Source organism: Xiphias gladius, chromosome 14 (assembly GCF_016859285.1).
Source record: "Xiphias gladius isolate SHS-SW01 ecotype Sanya breed wild chromosome 14, ASM1685928v1, whole genome shotgun sequence".
NCBI lineage: Eukaryota > Metazoa > Chordata > Actinopteri > Istiophoriformes > Xiphiidae > Xiphias > Xiphias gladius.
The window spans coordinates 5,661,956-5,686,163 of NC_053413.1; the positions used below are offsets into that span (position 1 = coordinate 5,661,956).

General features: G+C 39.3%; 1 protein-coding gene across 1 annotated transcript in view; it reads right to left on the bottom strand.

The window, feature by feature from the left end:
• pappa2 (pappalysin 2) overlaps positions 1–24,208 on the bottom strand; it is an 83,462-nt gene that overhangs the window by 30,641 nt on the left and 28,613 nt on the right. The window contains exons 10-20 of the mRNA XM_040142992.1: positions 20,583–20,765; positions 17,852–18,155; positions 14,496–14,624; positions 13,635–13,720; positions 8,422–8,618; positions 6,175–6,285; positions 3,355–3,490; positions 3,024–3,198; positions 2,310–2,375; positions 2,126–2,222; positions 1,445–1,622 (exon numbers count right to left, since the gene is read on the bottom strand). Of these exons, the coding sequence (XP_039998926.1) occupies positions 1,445–1,622; positions 2,126–2,222; positions 2,310–2,375; positions 3,024–3,198; positions 3,355–3,490; positions 6,175–6,285; positions 8,422–8,618; positions 13,635–13,720; positions 14,496–14,624; positions 17,852–18,155; positions 20,583–20,765 (1,662 nt within the window). The remainder of the gene's footprint in view (positions 1–1,444; positions 1,623–2,125; positions 2,223–2,309; positions 2,376–3,023; positions 3,199–3,354; positions 3,491–6,174; positions 6,286–8,421; positions 8,619–13,634; positions 13,721–14,495; positions 14,625–17,851; positions 18,156–20,582; positions 20,766–24,208) is intronic.

Genomic DNA, 24,208 nt, shown 5'->3' on the forward strand with positions numbered 1-24,208 from the left:
TAAACCAAAAGCCACAATTAGAATTATTTCTGTGCAATCTGTATTTAAATTATGAATAAATGGTTCTTACTGCTGACTCTACCGAGACATTTGAGTGTTCACTGTGGCTTTCTGACCACAAACACAAGGGTGTGGACATCACGCTTCTTCCATGTAATCACTTCAAGAATCATCTACTACATTGTGTAACTTACTTTACTAAAGACATTACACATTTTTGTGTGTAAGACGTAAAAAATAAATTATATGCGTTTCTTTTTTGTGTGTAACTATGAATTTGTGCATATGTATGTGTGTGTGTGGTGCTACTGCTAATTATGGGTGCCACAGGCAATATTTGTTCTGACTGCTTGTTATGATGAAGTGTGTGTGTGTGTGTGTGTGTGTGTGTGTGTGTGTGTGTGTGTGTGTGTGTGTGTGTGTGAGAGAGAGAGAGTTACATACCTTACAGGGGGGGGGGGCATTTCGGGAAAGTGAGGACATTGTGGCCAGTCCTCACTTTCTGACACAACTTCAAAGGGTTGTTTCAGGGTTAAGACTTGGTTTTAGGATTCCGGTTTGAATTGGGTTTAGGTTAAGGTTGGGGTAAGGGACTAGGGAATGCATTATGTCAACATGTGTCCCCACAACTAATGTAAGACAAGTATGTGTGTGTTGTGCCTGTAAAGAGAACAGGAATATGCCATGTAGACTTTTTTATCAGGCTTCATCCTGAATTTCAATAACTGTATTCCACATAAACATTTTAAAGGCCATAAAGCTGCATAGAGAAGCAATGTGAGGAGCAAGCCTCATAGAGAGAAGATATGCTTGTGATATTGTAAATGGCATTTTCAGTGTGATTTGATTGCAATACTTTCAATTATTTCCCCTTGTCTTAGCTGTGTTTCATACTAATTTGTTTGAATGAGCAATGTCTTTAACTATAACAGGATGCACTCTGTAAAAAACAGGTATCCAGTTATCAGCTGTGATTGTTTTAAATCAAGGTTTACTGTCTATTTCGTGTTATGGACTGTAGCTAGTGGAAGCATCTTGCTGTGGTTTGTCTGTTCACTATATTGGGCTGTAACTTTCAGAAAGTCGGTCATACGATACTGTAGCTACAGCTGCAAGTCTTTAAAGGATCTAATATGTCCCTCAATACTGACTTTTATCATTCAGAAATGTGAATAATTTTGAGAACCTCAAAAAGATGATGTTCTTCAAATTGAAAAGTGATAGTTTGATTGAAACTCATTGAAATTTGTTTATCTTATTAAGAACAGCAGCCAACAAAATGTCTGGCACTGTATCAGAAAACCGTTATGGATAGTTACTCCTGATTTCACCTGCTATTCCATGAGAGACCGAGGGAATTACGCTTCCATTCAGATGGTTTACTTTTCTTGTTGTTACGGCCAAACACGCCAAATACAACAGACTAGATAAAGCGATCCCTTACCTTGTAGCATGGCTGGTGATCCACAGGTGAAGGAACATTGTTTGCCAAAGGTGGTTCCCCAGGGGCAGCTGAATATAGCATGGTAGACATGAGACTGATCAGGCAGGCCACAGTCTACAGGCTGACAGCTAACTGCACGATCCCACGAACCATGAAAACACTCCAGCTCTGTCTTTCTCTGAAGAGGAAAGGGAACAAGAGTGAGAGAGAAAAAGACAAAAGAAGAGAGATGGGGATTTTTTGACTTGGACTTTGACAGGCAATGTCATAAGTAAAACTTTGCACACAAGACATCAAATCTGTTTGGTTTCCTCATCATTCACAAGAGATGTTATTGAGTTATCCCAGTTTAGGGAGGTAAAAGAGGCTGCAACCACAAATGTTGAGTGAGGACAAGAAAACACAGTGTTACAAACAGTCAAACAAATTACTAGTAGTAATACCACTCTAGAGGTTGTTGGAAGGAAATACTGCAAGGTCCATTCGTGTCAAAGTCCTTCTCATGAGACTTTGGTGCTGCCCATCTTACATTTTGGTTAAATGTCGATGGATTTAAAATATGAATGTATGCAAAATAGTCTTTTGATATCTACATTGATAGATAGAGGATAACTTACCATTCAAAGGACACTGTGTGTTGTTATTTCAGTAGTGTAACACATAATACAACACCCAGTTTACCTGGTGAGGTGGGATTCTCCTGCCATTGAGGACGATGATACTGAAACCACGGTGACACTGGACGGAGCAACGAGAGGCCTCCCCTCCTCCTGTGCACCTACAGAGACACACTGGTATGTAGATAGTTCTTTTGTTTGACGTTTCAGCTCTCTGATTGTTCAGTGTTTCATTCCAAAGGACCTACCTGACAGAGGCATGCTCTAACTGAGGAGGGCTACAGCTTTCCATCTGACATGGCTGCCGCAAACAGCTATTGCAGGGACGGAGAGGGGAGAGAGAGGGAGAAGGAGGGGGATGAGACGCAGGGTGAGACAAAGAAAGCAACTAGGAAGCCTAAACGGATCACTATCTCTGTCTCAGCAAATTCAAGTTAGACCAGATTAAAAAAATACTCCAGGTTCTGTTATGGTAACAGTTCACCAAAAAGATAACATGCCCTGTGTGGATCTTAATAATGCCTTGCACAGCAATGGCAAGCCTGAACACTGTCAATTGTAAGTCCGACAATGTTCTAGGAGTTCAATGCAATGCAATGCAATGCAATGCAATGCAATCGGTGGAGAACTATTTTTAAATTTTAGTGTGTACTCTTGCAAATATTCTAAAAAGTACACAGGAAAATTTTGTTTTTATGTTGTAACAACCAACGTAACAAACTTCCAAACACCAGACTGTTTCTTTTATAAGTTTCTTTATCTTTCATCTTAGAATCAAATGTTTTCTTTGCTTAAATGAGAACATCTGTATTCAGTATTACGAATTTGTACATAATGTATGTGCATTTTTAAAGCTGTCTGTGGTTCCTTTATCAAGCACAGTCTGACACTGACAAGCTGTGTGTGAAAGCATGCGTGTGTTAAGTAGGTAGCTGTGGGAGAGCCCACCCTCTGATGCGCACCCGGTCAGGGCGAAGGTGCTGAAGTGACAGGAGGTCCTCAAAGCCACACCTCCCACTGCCACAGAGGGGGAGGAGAGGAGGAGGATAACAGAGTCCGTGAGGAAGAAGGGTTCAGAGAGGTCATGGGTCACATTCACCACCAATGGGTTCCGATGGCATGACAGGTCATATGTCCCTAGGTAGATGGAAGGGTTTCAAATAGTCGTTTAGCTTCCAACCCCACCAACTCTTTGTTTCTACTATGTTTTGGTCTTATCTGTATCATATATCATTAATTTATTTTGCTTTAAAAATAATCAAATAAAAACAAATCAATACAGGTAAGAAGTACCTATTGAGTGGTTTTTGCCAGTTGTATCAGACAGGAAGATGGTGGCTGTCCTCCGGCACTCTTCCCCAGGCCATGACCCGTCTGAAGCCAAGTACACCATTACAGAGGCTGCTACTCCAGGATGGACAAATCCCACCTGGATCAATGGTAAAAGTGGCAACATTTCACTGTGAGTTACAGTTTATTAATTTTTGAATTACACCTTCACTGTACACAATTTGTTTTCATCAGTATGTTTGTCTTTTACGCTTTGTTAGCATCTCCTTCTGGTTGCTCATTCGCCTGCATAGTGAGGGGTGGAACGGGGAGGCTCCTTGTGGCAGGTGAAAAGCAGCTGATAACACCATGTCTCATTTTAGTAGCACGTGTCAGTCTGTAGTCCTCTCCAAGAGAGAGACGTGACAAGAATTGAGCATCCAAGAACTGGGAATTTACAAGTGGCCATTGAGTGGCTCTGACCATAGGAAGAGCAGGGGGTGGTTGCAGTAACATGTCCTAACCAATACACTTGCTTGTGTATTATACTGCAGAAGTATGGTAACTGTGTTGTGATTGGACTCCAGTGACTGTATAGCGATATTTTTGAGGAGTGGTGAGATGAGTGGTGAGATGGCTAGGGTTAAGAGAAATTGCCAGGGTCAGAGCCAATGAGGGGCAGGGTAGGGCTGGGTTTTCATGGACGATATGACAGCTCCCCAAAAGTGAAACAAAAACATGTTTATTGCCCCCTGGTGGCTGGCAGCAGTATAAGTAAAAAAAAAAAAACCTGCCCCCTCCATGTTAGCAGATGGGACATGGGCCAAACAAAAAAATTAAAGTACAAATAAACAAATAAAATTTTCCCAAAGATGATTGCTTTCATTTTCGGTAGTTATCACACTGATGTATGTTCAAGTGTTCGTTTTCATAAGTTCATAATTTTGGTTTTAATTAGTTATTTGAAGCTATAAAAAGGGAGTGTGATGTCATGATTGACAGCTCTGATTGGCTCGCAATTGAGTCGGGCGGATGTATGGGCAGGACCTCGATACTGCAGCTCTGACCCCGGTCACTACTGCGCAGACTCCGGATCCAAAGGACATCACCACCGCAAGATGGCAGTGCTCGTATTGGGGATATTTTGGCTTCATTTTTGTACAGTGGGAGGAAGTGGAGACAAGTCGTCCATCTTTATATACAGTCATTGCTGGAATCCAGTGTAACTGCCATGATTCCAAGTTGACTCTGGAATCTCTTACAGACCAACAACTTTTCACAGCCACCTGTCAAGCCTACTGACTGTGAGTGTTTCATAATCAAAGTAATCATAATCAAAATCTTGGGTAAAGTATCAGAAATTTTAAAGGCCTTTTAGAAAATGAGAAAGGTCTTCCAAATGAAGACGTAGAACTGTTGAATGGGACTGATGTTTTTCAGAGAGCTGGCAGAGATGGATATGATAGAATGGCTGAGAAATGCTTTTAAGATTGAGCAAGACAAGATATTTAAGTGAGGGAGGCCTATGAGAGACAGAAAGAACACTTCAAGGACAAAGAGGTGTTTCAGGGAGAGTTGGCAGATATGGGTGTTAAAATGAAGGCTTTTCAGACAGTGAAAGAGTTTTTAGGGTGAAGGCGGCCCTCTAGAGAGCTTGCAAAGATGTGTCTGATAAAGAGGGCGTCCATAAAAGAAGCAGGGGATGGAAAGCTGAGTCATTCAAAAAAGCAGTGGAAATGACGAGAAAGAAAAAAATGAATGAGTATTTGTGAGGAAGGAGAGAGGCAAGCGCCTGACTGTAAAGGCCTCTGTAACTCAGAGAATGATGGACAAGGTTGTGAAGCTATCAGTCAAATCAACAGCTAGCCTACGCTTAGTCTGGACCTGCAGAGTTGATGGTGGGAACTGTGGCTGTGGAAAGACTAAATAATACAAACTACTAAATATGAGAACCAGACACAGGTCTGGAATGGAAAGCCAGCTCCAAATACAGTGCAGTACACAAACCAGGACAGCTATGTGAAGCACTGTTAGAGTATGTTGGAGCTGCAAAGATAAGCAGGGTAATTATGCATATGAATCATTTTAACTGCAGCACCCGCTATTGTAATTCTCTGTCAACACACGGTTTGACAACAAATACGAATGTCATTAATTTTAAATGTTGATTTTTAATCAACAAACAATTAGTTAATGATATGGAATGTTCAGGAATCAAATTTAAATGATCAAGAACGTAGTGGGTAATTAATGTTTTTTGTTGCCCTGCATTTTCTGGAGCCATAATAAATTCTAATTATAAATTAAGTATTCAAGATTACAAAATTATTATTATTCCTTCAGTTGCCAGTATTTTAATAACTTATGAACCTTCTAAGCATTTAATTATGAATCATGAGTTAATTATATGACACTTGTTCTTCCACTATTAGTAAACTCATAATGATCATTATTGAAGGATTTTGATGATTAGTGACCTTGCAGTCAACGATAAAACTGCAAATACAGAATAAGTACAGTGTTAGTCATGATTTGGGAATCATCTACAGATCATTCGAACTGAAATTTACATTTGACCAAGAAAGTTAGTTATTTTAGTAAGCAACGAATTGTATGAATAATTGTTGTTGTTGTAATTGTTAGAAAGTAAGGAATGTGTGCGTGCGTGGAAGTTTGAGCCAGCAGTCTGTGTGAGAAGCCCTTCAACCCCATTTAAAAAACTATTGGAAAGTGCTGGAAGCTGTTAAAGAGTAGCCACCCACAGTCATTCAGTGGAGGGGAGAACAGATACAATATGTGCATACACACACTCACACATACAGACACACACACACACACATGTACCTTCAGCCAAAATGAATGTTTCGGGTTATTATTTGTGTCGGACTGGGCTGTGCAAGGGAACCAGGCGGTGGGCAGTTTCTCACTCACTTCTAGGTGCTGGTACCTGCAGAGCTTCACACAGAAAAAGGGATACTTCATGGTAAGTGTGCAACAAACAATAATAACTGATCTAAAGTCAGTTGTCCCTTAATTAGACACATCCAGCATAAAAAGTTAGACTATTCTTTGCCCTCGTGCCTTGTCCTTAAAAAGTGGAAAGAACTGTTATCAGTTGTCGTAGATCAGCATTGACGTTTCCATTCAGCTCAGACGACCCAGGTTCTATTCTCACTTTCCTACCAATGTTCTTTCTGTGCGAGTTAACCAAATCTTTACCATAACCATTTTTTATCTGTAATATTACTGGCACTCCAAACATTACTGTTTGAAACTTAACCTTTAGGTGATCTTTTAATGTGACAGAAACTGTATATGAAAATTGTTTATTCCATTGTGACATGATCTATCATGATCTAATCTGTGCTATCATCACAATGTAAAGTTTATTGTGGAGCAACAAAAGGTTTACATAACATGCATTACAGACTTTGTACTAATTTCATAAACTCTGTTAGAGTAGTTTGTGCCTCAGGAAGAGTGCAAATTCTCTAGTAGTGAAGCATTTAACCGGCCATGCTGACTTTATTCATGACACTTTGATTTGTTTTGTTTATTGCACCTTTCCTCATACGGACACTGTAGCGTGAAACATCCCAGGAGATTTGCCAGTTCTGAGGTGCTGAAACCAGTATGTCTGACACCATTAATCCTCCCATGTTAAAAGTAGCTTAAATCATGTTCTTTGCTCAGCTAAGCAGAACGTACTTAACACTGCATCATTTGTATGTGACCTACTGTGTAGAGAAGCAAGGTTGATGTGAGCATGTTTCTAAAACTCTGACATAATTTGGAACATCCACAACAATGGACCTGAGAGGCCTCATGTGATTGCAGAAATTTCATGGGTGATATCCCAGCTGGAAAATGACTGATGAATTTTGTACAAAAGTTGTAAAAAGGAAGAAGGGAGCTATGCCGTATTCAAAGTTGTTGTGCTGTCATAGAAAGTTGTTGTGCTGTCATAGAAAGCTCTGCCAAAAACTCCTCCAAAGTTATGTGTAAAGGATTTCCTCTTCAGGCTTGTCGTTACCAGTTACTGTTTAGCTGTGTTTCTTAGTCATCCATCCTGCAAAATAGAATAGCTTTTATATTAATCAATGATGCACTGGCTCATTACACGTGATTCTTGTTTTTTCATGCAAGTCACTGAAGAGTTGAAGAGCTTGGTTACCCTTTGTTAGCTGTTTTAAATTGTTTTTTCCTTAAATAAAAACAAGGCTCTTCTCTAAAAAAAAGGCTTTCGACTCACTAATATTTTGATCCATCGTTCAGGAAGTTAGAATAAAGTAGCCTATGCAAAGGGAGTGTGAGAGAGGTAAAGAGACCAATTGCGAGAGAGACAGAGAGAATCGGAGTAAGAAAAAGACAGCAAGGGGTGGAAAGTGAGAAAGAAACATAAAGATGAAAGTTAACTGAGGAATACTGCTACTTGCGTTTATCCTTTGGAGCTGTCTGCCTAATTGGAACTACTGAGGTCTCATGTAAAAGTTTAGTCACATGAGGTCAATCCAAATTCAGTCGCCATTCATTTGAATGAAAAAGGTCTTTGCTTTCTGTTGATTCACTGAGTCCAATACACCTGATATTTGACCTGTGGAAACTCATACTCAGCGGTATGACCAACCGGTCGACTAGAGTTATTGTGTCTAGTTCAAGGAACTGTTGTTTGTATAATAACAGGCTGAAAGAAATATTGATTTGGTTAACTGAACTGGTACATAGAAGTTCACCTTATGTCTGGTGTTTTTGGTTTTTGACATTTGTCCAAAGAACAATTTTATTAGCGCTAACTGCCTGAAAGGATTCTTCACTTGAATAGCCAGTCCGAATCATAATATGTACAGCAGTATAATGGTCCCACATCAGCAAGTGCAACAGATCCATTCTGTCTCCTGATCTACAGGTAAAACACACAAATACAGTACAGAGATTAAGTGGGCTGAAACAACCAAGTTGTTTAGAAACGCAGCCAGCTGCTAACATTGTTGCTCCAGAGTTGAGGATTTCCACGATGGCCTCAAAAAGGAGTTTATTATCATCTGGATGTTTTAGGTGTCCTGTGGTTTATACTTTATACCTTGGTATTACCTTAGTAAGTGATGGCTCCCCGGTGGCAGCATGGGCAGGACAGTGGTTGGGCTCCTCGTGAGAAGCAGTGGCAGTGGATGCCCACTGGTCCTTGTAGCCCAAAGGTGTGAAGTAACCACAGTCCTGAACACTGGAGCCCCGCTCAAACTCCTCACATACACCATCACCATCAAAAACATAACACTGACTGGGTTCACCTTGGGAGATGGAGACGAGAATGAGAGAGGAGGATTTATGAAAGAATATAAAGCCTGGTTTCTTAATCTGGCAGGGTATACAGTCATCCCCCACTGTTAGACTCCCATCCAAATATATTTGTCAGTGAACCAAACCTGAGCAAATCTATTCTGTATTTTCGTTGGCCACTTTTAATGTTAGCCACGTCAACTCAACCATATCTGACTCTCTGTGCTGTCAACAGACTGTAATTTATGGAAAGAAATGAACTTTGACTTCAATTAATTATTTAAAATCATAATAATTTTGTTATGTTAATAGGCAGAAAGAGAACCTAATATGTGACTTGGCCAGTCAGTTTGATTCCAAAAGCACCTCGATGGGCCATGGGTATCTATATGTCACCAGGTGACAACAGCAGCATTGTGTCACAAAGAACTGCCAAGCAATGGTCAAAACTTATTTCAAGTCTGGTAGACACAAAACTACACACAGCAGGATATTGCTTTTGGTTTTATTGTGTCTGCTAATAAATTTTGAATTTTTTTTTTTTGAATCAACTCAACTTTTATCAAGTCTCAAAAGTTCTACAACATTAATCAAAGGGAAAACAAAAGTCACTCAATACTTGTCCATGAGACCTGAAATTAGGACCAGAATAATAACACTTAACACTTAACCTAATGCAACATTATATACTTATTTTTTTAAGTCATTTTGTAAATACTGGACAGTTGACAATAGAGAATGACAGGACATTAGGGATGCTTCGTCTTGGTCAATAATCGACCGTTTGATTCTTAGGATCTTGATTGACCAGTATGCTTTTTCAGCGGTGTGTCTACATGACTGAATTAATCTACAGAGAAAGAATTTGGAGATAGAAGTTTTTGAGGATTTCCACTGTTTAACATAAATGTTATAATGTTGTGCCAATAAAGACTATTGAATTAAATTAAAATTGTTTTTCATGAGTATATACAGAATGTTTTTTACAGTACCTACATAAATGCATGCCCCACATCTGACTTTTATGGCTGTTCATGGTACATGAAGATATGTTAAACACACTTTATGTAATTTAATGCTGTTTTATGTATAGTTTGACAAAAGAAAAATCTTTACTCAAGGTCCACTTACTATTTTTTCTGGACTTTTCAACCACATCTCAAAATTCTTCATTCTTTATTCTTCTTGCTTTTTCTTTGTTTTTGTCAACCTACTATTTCCAAGGTCATTGAGGAACTTTCACGATCAAGTTTTCACATGCTTCGTTGGTTTGATTTTGTTTGATGTAGTATAAGTTATCTAGCAGCCATGTTTCTTAGTCTGGCTCTTTAGTGATTTGCCTTGGAATAAGCTCAAAGATGGTTTAAGTTTTGGTAAAAGGTAAAAGGAATATATAGTAAAAGTAAGACCCCAACAATTAAAGTAAAATCAGATAAGGTCAGACCTTGGTCATACTTAGTTTACCCAAAGGTTAATGGAATAAACTCCTTAGCCAGCAGGTCCTGCAGTGTTTCAAACCCAAAATGTATAAAAGATTTTAGACTTATTAAGGTTGTGATTGATTTTAGTTGCATTATAGCAGGAGGAAAAAACATGCTATTATGCTCCCTGTAATACAGTTGTACCTGAGCTATGAGCAATGGATATACTGTATACGTGCAATAGAGTAAGGGTATTGAGAATGGGATCGGGAAGCATAAGCTGAACATCAGCTTGTAAAGCAGCAGCTATTCATAAAAAGGGTGGAAAAAAAACTTCAGAAGTTTGGCTTTATTAAAATCTGGACAGCTGCAGAAGTTAGACAGACAGAGCTGTGTCAGAGACTCAGTGCTGCACAATTGGCTTCAATTAGTTGGCGGAAACATGTTTCTGATAAAAAGCAAATTAAGCCTAGACAATTCAATGCCATATTGTCATCCTGAGTTCATTTGGCAATACTATATTAAATGAACTCACCAAACACCCCACCCCTGCTTTGACAACACCTGTGAAAATGATTAAGTCTTTTTAATTCCAAGTCTTGTATTTTTTAAGCCTTACAAAAGAGGACTGATTGACAATCCTTGACTTAACTATTAAGAACATCTGTTCTTTATTAAAGGTCTGCATGCTGTAACCATATTGTGCAATTTAACCTTCATTTAATCAGGCAGTAAAAAAAATTAAATTAAAATCAGTATAATCTATAAAAAACAACCTGAAAGCAGGATTTTTTTAACAACCATAACAAATACAGCTTCTCCATGGCTTGTCCATGACAAGATGACTGTAAAAGTAGCTGGTGTTGTAACTGCCGAACTATAGTAAATTGTATAAGCCCAACAAAACTGAGCAAGAGCAAGACAATTCGGAATAGTGGGAGTTAACTGGGTCAAGAAAATGTGGCAAGAAAACCTAAACAAATATTCTGTCTATGACTAAGAAGTACAACTGAATAATTGGTTTTAAGAGTTGCAATTTGTAAAAAGCTGTTTTTGCCAAATTGTTTTCCTTCCTAGTCATGATGTCTTTTATTGTAAAACAAGAGATGTAATAGCTTCAGTCACGGCATGGCTAACCCGGGTGGGAGGAAAGGGGGGCGACCGATCTCTTCTTGTTTCCCCCTGACACATTAATTGACTGGATGATGGAAATTTTAGCCTTGTAACAAGCTCTTGTAACACAGACCCTTATACCACACATGAATTACTACCATCCAGCTCCTAGTGAAAACAATACATGGCCTAAAAAAGAAGCAAGTAACATACTGTCTCATCTCAATTGACCTGTCATATCTTCTTAGCAATAATATGGAATATTTGTGAAATCACCACAAAGTTGGATATTATATAGGCCATACTTATTCAACGTAGCTTCAGGCGACTGAGGAGCATGTGGGCAAACATTCCTTTTTATGGAGGACGAATTTCAAGGCTGTGGAGGAACACCACATACCACAACAGTAGAGCTGATTCCTTGTGTCAATGTGGCTAATGCTTGCTCTCATCTGGTCCAAGTCTTTCAATGAGAAACAGAGACACTTGGAGACACATGGACGTGTTAGCTCCAGGCCTGCAATGTGTATGAGGCTATTAAGGCATCACAATATAACAGTGTTTATATTCAGTGTGTGTCAGTGAATATACAAGAGTGTATAAACTAGTATACATGTGTAAACAGCTAATTATGCCTTTGACATTATGAAACTCTGCAGGAAGTTCATGTTCTCAATGCTTTCTGTCTGTCTTTACTCTACCACATTGCATTTTTGAATGTGTTCAACTAATATTAAGGTCAAAAAACACATGTTGACAGAGGCACAATCTTCCGCCTTCTGCTTACGATGCGGATTTTGGGTAAACTCTCTCCAATGTTGTGCTGTGGCTTCTGTTGTGGCCTGCCTGCATGTTTCAGACTGGGCAAGGGTGCAGACACAAAGTATTGTTGTGCTGTGGTGGACTCCCAAATGATGGGTGCACTCTCTGTGGCTTTTTTGTTTGTCTTCTGCCATGTTATGCTGCATGATTTTGGTACTTTGGTACCTGGCCTGGGGTTAGCTGAGAACATTTGGCCCTAGTCTCATGGGTGAAAAGTGTATATGGGATTCATATGAAAAGGACAGCAGCCTTTTTGATGGCCTGTATTTTAGTACATAGCAGTTATGGATATTCTGTACACATAATGGGAAAGTGGACAGTCATTGCAAACTTAAAAGACCCTTAAACTGTATCTATCAGCAATGACCCAGCCATGGCACTACTGCATATGTCACTTTTTGTTCATTTGGACACAAAAACATAACATAAAATAGAACCTGAAGGTCAAAGCCTAAAACTTTAAGAGCAATAACTGATGAATCTTTCTTCGGTGAATAAATCTTGAAAACCCACCAAGCTGTTTTCTGGCCGCCACATGACTCACTGCACAACAAATTAACTGTTTCTTAATGTTTCTCGTCTTACCATAAATCTTTGGTTGTTTATTCTAAGAAGAAATCATGCATTCTTGCCTAAACCTTACCAAAGTTAACCTGGCCTAAACCCTAACCACAGTTGTTCTTTCCTAATTCTAAGCTTCTTTTTGGATACAAAAAAAAAAAAAAAAAAAACAGTGCCAAGAACCCCCCACCCCTGCATGATTTGATTCTGGCGGTCAGAAATACAAGGTAGCCTCCAATCACTTAACTATGGGGTCATTGTATAACAATCGTAAGAAGCAAAGGCTTTTACAGCTGGTTATGATCTCTCACTGGGGAGAGCTTGCCAATTGTTGCAGATGTGATTTAATAATAAAAAACTTATTACTTACTTTAGATAAAGCATATCAATAAAATGAAAAATGGCAACACTGTCTAAAACACAATTGTTATTATGAGCTGATTTTTGCTCACAGAGTGTCCAAGCTAAAACCACAATATGATATTTGATAAAGATCACTAAACTTCATTTATCAATATTCACAAGATTGTAATGGTTCCTTGAAATGTTATAAGGGCCAAAACTTATTTTATAAGGAAACATTCCTGACATATAAGGAAACATTCCCGAACAGTGAACTTTACTGCTGAAAAGTGTTTTTCTGGTGTTTCCTTGCCAGGCTAATGTCAAAATGCCTCAGATTTCTAAACAAGACTTGTGACTTAGCAAATCAAAGCTCACTTTTTACCCTTCACCTCATCTGTTTTCTCTTACATTGCTGTGAGGTTACATTAATGGGTGATGAATCAGTTCAAGCCAGAAGCTTTTATGTCTTGTAAATTAAATTTGATTGGCTTGAATTTTTTTCTAAATGCTGCTGCATACACTAATGAGAGAATTCTAGCTATTTAGTAACTTGTCTTTTACTTTAGAAGCTTATATGGCATTCGTGTTTTACATGTAAGAGAGAGGGCAGAGTTGGTGGGTGTTGTGTATGACAATAAAATGTGTTGCCGTTGTTGTGAAAGAAACCCCACAGCTCGTCAGGCTTTCAGATTTTTTGTGTGTAAACTCAAGATGGACCAGAGACTTCTTTTTTTTCCCGCACTGGAGTGAGAGGAACTCACTCACCATTACAGTTGAAGCCCATCTCCTTGTGACATTTCTTAGAGCAGCCATCCCCATCCAATAGATTACTGTCATCACACTCTTCTGCCCTACAGAAAGACGACCATAATCATCAGCTTTACAATCAGGTGCATAAGTATTTGGACATTGACACAATTTTCATAATTCTGCCTCTGTACACCACCACATGAAGACATGAAGACGACAAGATTTAAGTGTAGACTTTCAGCTTTAATTCAAGAGGTTTAACAAAAGTATCACATTAACCGTTTAGAAATTACAGAAGTAATAGGACGTTTAACTGACACTCAGTGTCATGGCCAGGTGTGGCCTGTTCCCTTGTTATTTCATGACAAATGAAGCAAATAGAAGGTCTGGAGTTGATTCCAAGTGTTGAATTTGTCTTTGGTAGCTCATGGGTAGTTCATGGGAACTCGCAACATGTGGTCCAAAGAGGTGTTGATGCAAGTGAAGAAGGCCGTCATTAGGCTGAAAAAATGGAACAAACCTATCAGAGAGATGGCAGAAACTTTAGGAGTGACCAAATCAACAATTTGGTACATTCTGAAAAAGAGGGGCTGCACTGGTGAGCTCAGCAACACCAAAAGGCCTGGAAGACTTGATGTGATGTTTTCGTTAAACCCCTTCAATTAAAGCTGAAAGTTTACACTTCAATCACATCTTGATGGCTTCGTTTCAAATCCACCTTGGTTTGTACAGAGGCAAAATTACGAAAATTGTGTTACTTACCAAATACTCGTTTACCTGACTGTATTTCCAATACAATCTCCATTTTCAATTTTTAGTTTAGATTAGTCACCATCATCATTATTCATGTTAATATATCCGATAAAGTGCACAGACCCCTGTATGAGGCCATCCCCACAGTAGGACTGCCCATGGGTGTAGAGGAGAATTGGGGAGGGATCGCTGAGAAGACCGTCTGCCTCCACCTGGATTGTGTACTGGTACTTGACTCCCGGCTTTACGGAGCTTGAGAGGAGAAAAAATGGTTCTGTGAGTGCAAATAATCATTATAAAATTATTAAATAAAAGTCCATAGTTTGTTATGTTCTTAAAAGGAACAGTAAGCACTATTTTCACTGCTCTATAGTACAGACTGATCACGTAATCTTTACCAACTTGTTGATCAAAACAAGTGACTCATTCAAAACTAAGAAAGATTTATTGTGGTTATTTGTGCCAGTGTTGTTAATGATGACCTCATTCCCTTGAAAACATCATTGCTTACTTTGTTCTGTGTACTGAGGAAGCACTGTATTTACTGTATGCCCCCAACAAATCAATGCTATATCAATCCTAATGGATTCTACAAACAATGGCTCTTGGGATCACTGCAACAAAAGTGGAACTTTCACTCACAGTAGCTTCTACCTATAACCTTACAGCCCCAAAGCAGGAAGTGTGTGTAACAATACCGTCACACCAGTCTGTTCTCAGGAATATTGATCTGTTTTGGTGGGCTGTGTCTATAAAAAGATCCTCCTCCCCGTTTTCTCAACAAGGAGCTAATGCTTCTGTATCTGCCTGGTGCAACAGTTAACCAGGAGAAGCACAAATCACCCAGTGTCTGAGATTTGTCCAGTTTCTCCAGACTCCACAAATTTCCTTTATTAATTATGGATCAGAAAAGGAAATGAAGAATTAAAAATACTCCCACTTTCCCTATTTATCTTTACTGTATCTATATTTGGCTATATTCTCCAACCATCTGCAACAATTCCTTTTCTCTCTCCCTCTCAGTTCTCAGGGGCCACTCATTACTTCATGATATCTATGTTGAGGTTTAGGTAGTGTTTTTTCATTTGTCTTGTTGTACTTTGCACTTCCGCTTCCTCCCTCCATGTCTAATTTCCTTTAGAACAATAAAACAAATCAGCAAAAATCATAAAGCAATTTCGTTTTCAGAAAAGTTGCTAAATGACATTGACTTTTCCTTTTTTCTTTATTATCAGTAAATGGTGAATAGTTAAGAACCACTGCATGTGGAATATACTCCAAGGAAAAAAATATGCCATGGCAGCAAGGCAACACAAATAATATCTTAAGGCCAGGTAACAAGCTTGTTCGTACAAAATTTTGTGCAACCGTCTGAAGGCAAAGGTGTTTATAGCTGTTCCAAAAGGCCAAATGGGGATAATGACACACACTTTGAGACGGTCTTTCTTCAAACGCATTCACGGTGTCGCACTCAGTCGTGCACACCAAAAGTAATGGTAGTAGCTGTGTAAAGAATGAAAAAAGAGATTGAGAGAGAACTTCAATTTCGTGCTACATGAAGTAAGCATGCTTGTCGATGGCAAAAATTGTCAGACGCAGACCCTCCATTACTATGTCAGAAAGGTGTGGGTGAGGGTTTCAGGTGTAGTCTGACCATCTGACAAGCATTTCATTTGAACCATACATTTTGTGTTGTTTATTTTTGCAGCAAACTTCATTGGTTCATTCGTTTGTTTGAACATTACAGTCAGAGAGCGCCTGATTAACAAAGATATCTGAAACACTTATGAATAATTGTAGTCTCAAGCATCACGTTGGCTCGTGACATTTTAATGTGAAAATTTTTGATTAATTAAGCAGCCCGACTTGTCGTCTGCACTCATCTTTGCCTCTCTGTATTCTTCTTAGTCAGCCTGTGCTGACCATGGTGCGAGTTCAGCAGGAGGAAATGGCTAAGGACTTGATCCAAGCAGTTACTGGTGTTTATGGCCTCTGCTGCTCACATTTGGTTCATATTCAAAAATAGGAGAAAAAAAAATCTGCTTCTGCTTACTTTGCTTCACCTCTGCTGTGCTGTCGTCTCCTTCTGTCCCCCCTACTTTTCCTCACCCCTCGCTTCTCCTTCTCTCACCTACATTATCCCCCACTTTAAGTTTCATTTCTTTCCTTCTAACTTCGGTTCCTCCCACACCTGTTTTGTTTCTTTGTATGCTTATCTTTATCTTTTCCAATTCCCTTTGTCTCCACTCTCGCTCCTCTTCTTTTTCATCTTCTCTTCCCTCCATTATCCCACCCTCCCTTTGCTCTCTCCTTTCTTTTCCAAACTCATTGCTCTCAAACACTCTCTTTTCCTCACATCAACCCCTCTCTGCCCTCTTCAGTCCCACATAACTTAATTCCCATCGGTTCTTACATCTTTTTGCACTTAGACACAGCTTGTGTAACATAGGAGACGTGTTCCCTGAAAAATAAACTGTTTTTGAAGCTGTGTCCACCTAACATCCATCCTGCTCTGTAAAACAGCAACAGCTTCTCTTAAAATTAAGAGTGCCGTAACATTTAAAATCAGCCCCAAATTATCTGCAATCATGTGACACAACTGTCATATCCTGGCAGGTTCTTATCAGTTTTTTTGCCAAAGTTGTACAAGAATGGATGAGAGATTTAGGGTATTTTCAGGGAGGGCTGTTAGGTGAGATAAAACCAAACTGGCTTGTGGCTTTATATTTGGATTCCCGTAATCATTTGGACACTCCACAATACGAGACAGGATACAAGCTGATCAACTTAGCCCTGAAATGTCAGCTTGCTTTTGATTGAGTATACGCTTATTGAAACAGATTTTGATCAGTAGGCACAGCACAACATCCCCACGTTGGAAACATTTGTGTTCTGAGCTTTTCAAACAGAGCCAGACCAAAACACTTTTAAGAGACAGATATCTGCTGATTAGCAGATCTGAGGACAAACACACACACACAAACAGAGGTATGCTGTGGAATTTGTACTCCATGTTGGCACTAAATACCTTTTTTTACCCTCAGTCTTAGTTTCCTCTGAACTGCTGATGTCTTAAAAGCATGTGTGTGTGTCTAAGAGTGTGTGTATGTATCCAGCACTAGTAGTTGGCACTACATATAAATTTTCATCTACACCTGAGAGAAAACCAGACTCTGGAACTTGCCTCAAGTGAAGTCCTGAGTATTTTAGGGTGGTTTGGGCAGAAAAAACACCTGTCAATTCCTGTTATGCACTGTGGTTACCTCCTGCATAGCAAATTCTTGCCTGATTTATGAACAAAGAATGTCTCTTTAACCATATTTTGGATTGATATAACATTAGTAAGTCAATGAAATTTGCTTGTACTGCAAAATAACACTGAAAACACGACTCCAAAGTCATCTAAAACTAAAACTTAATGGAAGTAAGTAAATGAGTGATTTTGTGTTTACAAAAACCTGACAACATTTAGCATTTACCTGTCAGTGAATGTCTGCTGGGTCTGCGGTGATGGGGATTTGCTGGTGAAGGGCGGCTGCCGTTGAATCCAGTACAGCAGAGGCTGGCAGCTGGAGCACAGAGGGCTGTCGGGGCCTGAGGACAACATGGCCGCATCGATCTCCATCTTCTCATCGAAGGTGCACAGTTTTATGGCGGCGATGGCAGCGTTGTGAGTGTCAAGGCGCAAGGTAAGGGGCATATCACAGAAGACGTGCTGGGCTCCAAGGTTAATGCTTTTCCCCTTATCTGTTATCAGCTCTATGTTGGCTATGGCTGGGTTGTCTGGGAAAGGATAACAGATTTGTCTCTTAGTTCCTTTTGAGTGATGATTACCTTAGGGACTGCTCATGCACCAGGACTGGCCATGTCAGGAAAATTTAGGAAAAAGAGCTCAATACACAAATAGCAAAGATGTGGGAGGATGCCTGGATATAAGTGCCTGCAACAGAACCAGTGCCATGCAACTTAAGATACCCCTCAGTGCACGTACCATATCCCCTAGTCAGTGTATTAAGTTCAAGGCAGACTCATCTGCATCATTTCCTAATTTTACAATAGTGACCAGTAGCCTCAGACACTCAGGGTCATGTCACAGAATTCAAATATTCTGGCATGAAATATACTTTTAACCTGGTATGATAGTGACGGCACCCTGACAGCTACTGAGTGTTGAATCCATTTTCCCTATTACTTGGTATATCAATCATAGTTTTTATGTTAAGCACAGAAGAAAATGTTTGCAAGAAAATGTTTTTTTTTAGAGGTTCTGTATGTAACATTCAGAAAACCCTTGTTATTAATGACACCATTGGCCGTTAAGTGAACTGCAGTCAGTATCTTGTTGCTTGTGCTCATGCGCACGCTCCCACTCCATAGGGAGGAGCAAGCGAGCATCCTGGGCGTCGGCCAAAATAGTTAGGTGATGGTTAGACTGGGAAAGAAATTCCGCCAAGTTGCACTGTTATTATAGTTTTATTATAAACTATATTTTAGACTAGATTTGACTCTCCAGCGCTAGCACAGCGCTAAAAGGAAGTTTGGAGATAGGCCTGGATATGCAAGACTAAATGTTTTTTTGAAATAGGATTTATAAAGCGTAATAACATTATCCGCCAATGTTGACCCTAGTTTCTCCCCGATGTCGGTCAAATTCCTGTTTGGCCAGATGGGCTTCACTAGATAACTTCACTAGATTTTTGTTTGTTTGTTTTGTACGTGGAGTTTGTGTTTGAGTCTGTGTTGTGTTGGGAGCCGGTTGTGTCTTGACGTTAGCTGACTCCACTTCTTAAGCTAACATTAGCTAGTGTTGCCCACTGTTGGCATTGTAGGGGTGCAGAGGAGAGGCCTTGAGGCAAGGCACTTGGGAGCGATCATAAATGTCACATCCCTGGATTTTCCCAGAAAATCTGTCCCTAGTCCTTTAAGTTACGTTACAATTCGTTCACACATTGGCAAAAAAAAAAAAAAAAAAGCGAGCAAAACATGTAAATTATTTAAATTGGGTCACAGATAAGGAACTACGTTTAGCTAACTGGCACAGGGGTTATACTTGAACACGTCCTTTCAACATTTAACGCACTTAATTCAAAATACAATGTTTATCTTAAAATCTGGGACCCCTTTTTAACTTATATCAGTATTTGCATATGTGTAACATGGTGCTGAGGATGTCTTTTGTCTGTCTTTTTTGGTTGCTTGCTACTAACTGCTTTTGAAATGATACCACTAATGTGGTCCCCCAGTTACCTAACATCTAAATGCAGAGAGCTGTAATGTTCATTCTTCTTTTGTCACATGTAAAAATCTCCAAAAAATAATTTATATTAAAAAAAAAAATTATATATATATACATATATATATATATATATATATATATATATATATATATATATATATATATATATGTGTGTGTGGCTGTCCCCTACAGTATACTTGCCGTAACAACATCCAGTCACACAGTTTAAAAATTCTTGACTTGCTGGACAAATCAATCATTCTGAATCTGTTCAATTTTGGCTAAATAAGAATAAGAATCTGATTTTGTGGCTCTGACATCAGTCATCTCGATAGTGCGGTGGGATCCCAAGACATCTGTTGCAGGCTAAACAGTTGGCAGCTCAGCTCTGTTTATAACTGAACATCTTTAAATTTCTGGACTTTGGGGCACTAGCTACATTGATTTCTGCAGCTGTTTGCAAAAGGAGGCTCTTGGGTGCAGAGAATTTGCGTCACCTGATGTCAGTGCATTGCTTAGTAACTTGCTCTCTGTACAGAGCTTAGTTGTTTACACTTGCAGTCTTCCAGCATTTCACCAGAATTTTTTTTTTCAGGCAATTTTACAGTCAAAGTTCTGTTTAACTGTGATAAGGTTCTTGATATCAGTAGCTGAGATGACTGGTAGAGGTACAACCCATTAAGTTCATTTTTAAGTAGCCCCACCTTTTCAGTTTCAATTATGTCAGCTATGTACTGTATATACTGCTTTTTCTAGTCCCATAGCAGTTATTGCAACCTGACATATCAGGGAGAATTAAGTTGAAATATTATAAATCACTGGCAAAACTTAAAGCTATAGTATTGTCAGATCACCTAGAAAAGAGAGAGGGGAATCTTGTCATTTTATTCTAAATATAATTTACACTTTGGTTTTCGATATGCTCTGAAAATAATGTTGTGTCATTGCGATTATTATTATGGAGTGAGACTTACTGGAAGAGATGTAGGTGACCCAGAGGGTGAGTGCGTGTGGGACAATAGGGTGCAGGAATCTCAGTGTAAGGGTGCAGCCCTCCGTGTCTGGGCAAGGTGATGTCACATTCGTGTCATAAAGGCTGAGCTCAGGACTCCACGCCTGGAGACTGGGATCACAGGGCTGCTCCACATCAGGTGGGCCTGGGGTTAGGCAACATCACACAGACAAACACATGTTTGTATTAATGTATTGCGAGGGCTCTCAATGACCACATTCATTCCATAAACCTACAGCAGGGAACACACATAATCATTACAGTCATAAACACTTGGTGTGTAATAATCCTGATTCAGCCATAATGATGATAATAAAGTGTGGTGAGCCTGCATAAGCCTTTACAGAACAGAAGAAAACACCAGTTTGGTAACATTCTCTCCTCCTTTAACAACGACTGTTGTTCTTTTGAGCAAAGCCTTTCATCCTCAATTGGTCCAATGAATCTGCTACTTTACCGGCAGTAAAGGGGTGTAGCTGGACTGTGCAACTTGAAGTACAAATAAAATCACATTTGGCTATCCCTTTTTGCAGTGTAAAATAATTTCTTTGGGCTCTATTTTCTTGGAATAGGGTGCAGACGCAAATGCAAGCAAAATGTCAAATGGGCTTGAACAGCAATTCTTTGCAATTTTTGTGACCACAGGCACTGGTGCAAACTAGGCACAATAAGGCACAGCTGGGCACAACATGGAAGAAAGGCTGAATACACTATTAGTAGGAGGAATGCAGAATGAGCAGGTGGAGTCGGGACTAGCTTCAGTATGGACCAAATCACATAAGCTCCTCTCATCCCCTTTAAAAAGCAGCAGTGGAGGGAGCGAGGCTGGAGTCTCTGAGAGTGAGAAAAAGTTTATCTCTACGAACAACATAAAGTGCCAAAAAAAATACACAAAACCCAGAAAACTGACATACATGTCCCCCCAAATATGCTGTCAATGGTAGAATTAAGAGGCAGCTGTTTGTTGGTGCAGCAGCTGCTGGAATATTGGCCCGGTTGGTTATAGTGGTGCGAACAATTAGGTTAGAGGCAAATTAATTTAAACTCTGCAGTTCTTCTACTCCTATGCACATTTGAAAACACTATTCTATATCTATTCTTCTTAAAGTACCATAAACATATACGAGGGAATTTGCAAAATATCAGTCCTTATTTATCCAAAGGAAAAAATAAAAAAAAGACAGCCCTTATATATTCAAACAAACAAATATAAAATAGGGTTTGGAAATTTGCTAGTTACCATTTAGAAAAATGCACAAGGCCAGTTAACATTAAATCACAGTGTCTCATCAAAAGATTTCAATCATTAATCAAGGCATCCACAATGTGCCAGCTGTGTGAGTATGCGCATATTCCAATGGAGCAGGTTCTGAGCAGACGGAAAAACAAGTGAACATAAGCCACTGAAATTATGGACGATGTTCCTGCCTCTGCCTGCACTTCATGCATCAGTGCGTTATTATTTATTTTTTATCTCTCGTTACCTCTTGGCATTGTGTGACCTGACAGTATCCTGGGCCCTGAGCTTTTGCCTTTATTGTCCAGCAGCAGCTCCATGCCTATATTTAATTATGGGTCATGTCAGGTCTAATACTACCTGGTCGTCTCAGGTTCAGGTTTGATTTAGAGACAATTGCAAGTAACAGATTGCTTCAGGTTGAGATTAAAAAAGGACCTCACGTGTGAATTTATTTTAAAAATATTCTCACTTAGATGTTTTATTTGTTTTGAAGCATATAGAATGGATCATTTTGTGGTGTTAGTTATTATGTGGATACGTTTGTATGAGTATAAGCCACAACTGCAAATATCTATACACATGACTGCAAGTAGCAAAATGGAAAAATGACTGTTATAATCATTTTCAAATGACAGAAAAAAATATTCTCGACTCAGATTTGAGAGTTTTGCTTGTAATAAAAATGTCCGCACAGATTTGATGGAGCTCAGGACTCCATCCTGAGGACAGCTATGTTAGTCCAGATGATTTTACTGTTAAACTTGGAATCTGTCGGTAAAATTTTTCCAGTCTGAAGTAGAAAAACACAGAACAATAGTTAGCGTTTCAGATCCTGATCGATTGTGTCGTCGCATCTGGAGATTCAAATAATTAATGAAGTCATGCTAGAGTGCTTTCCGTTTGTAAAATAACCCACAGTCCCTCTCTAAAATCAGAGACTGTAAATGAAAAACACATCATTTCTGCAGTTGTGTGATGAATACAGGTGTTCAATCACCCACACAGAAAAGTTGCTGTATGCAGCTCACTCATCACAAAGAACAACAATGCTGACGTCTCAGGTCACAGGATTACACTCACGTAGATTATATTGTTGGTAATCTGTCACACTCTCATGTGTTTTGATGCACATGTCAATTTGTAGTAAATGGGGCAAAAGCTAACAGAAAGAGGCCACAATTGACATACAGTAAATGTTTTTTGATTTTGGAGAGATCTGTGTGTGCACTTTTGCCAAGTAAAGCCGTTTGCGATAAAAGGTAGTCTGACTAAAGCAAACACAATTTCATGCCAAAATGAGCACCAAAATTGCACAGTGCCACGTAAACACAGGCTCAACCGCGCCTTTCTCCCATATAAGCAAAAACACATTTATTTGGTGCCAACAAAGTTACCAAACAGACACAGACACAAAAAATAGACTTGTACCAGAAGAAAACTGTATAAAAACTGTTTTTGCCCTAGTGCTGGCATTGCGCTTACTGGAAAATCGAGCCGAGTGTGTTTTTTTAAATGCACTGTTAATAGTTTCGTATTATTAACAGGAAGAAAAAAGGTCAGTATCAGAAATGCTCCTTTTTGTCTCAGATGGCTAGAGGGGGTGTATGATTAACAGCAACTGGTAAGCTATGTTATACGATATGTAAGGAACCGGAGACAAACTTAAAAAAACTTGCACCATAGCTACATGCCATTGGAATACTGCGTGTGTGTTGTTGGTGGTACTGAAGTGACATTTGCAGGTATGTTTACACGCTGTTTAATGTGCTGCAGCTGAGCTGCTAATTAGCTACGTAGCCAGCAAATTGGGGTTAGCGGTGCACATTTTCCACGGTGTGTGAACTGCCTGTTCCATAAGCTAAGGTAAAGGACAAGATGTGTTCATGTTTGTAGGTTACATAAGAGGAAGACTTAGGCAGGAAAGCTAACGTGGGTTTTTATTCAGAGTCTGTGGCTCTTGTCTATGTGTTGTGTAGCAGGCTGCGGTGTGGCCCAGTCTGACCAGTTGCTCAGAGTATGATTTGATACAACCAACCATGATTTGATTGGTTGTATCCAAATACGGCATCTGGCTATATTGACAGATACCTAACAGTATTCTGCCGAATTCATGCAAAACAAATCAGATATATAAAATATACACTTCTCCTCTTTGGTTCATGATTTTCTTTTTCTCAAAAGAAAACACAGGACAAGTGATTTACAGAGCAGGTATCTTTGCTATAGCAGACCAAAAAAAAATGCAATTTAATATCAGTTGGACTTTAAAGCATGAGTGAATAACTTTGTTACTGGCAAACAGGACAGCACTAAAAAAAAAGGGGCATGAATCTCTTCCATTGAATAAA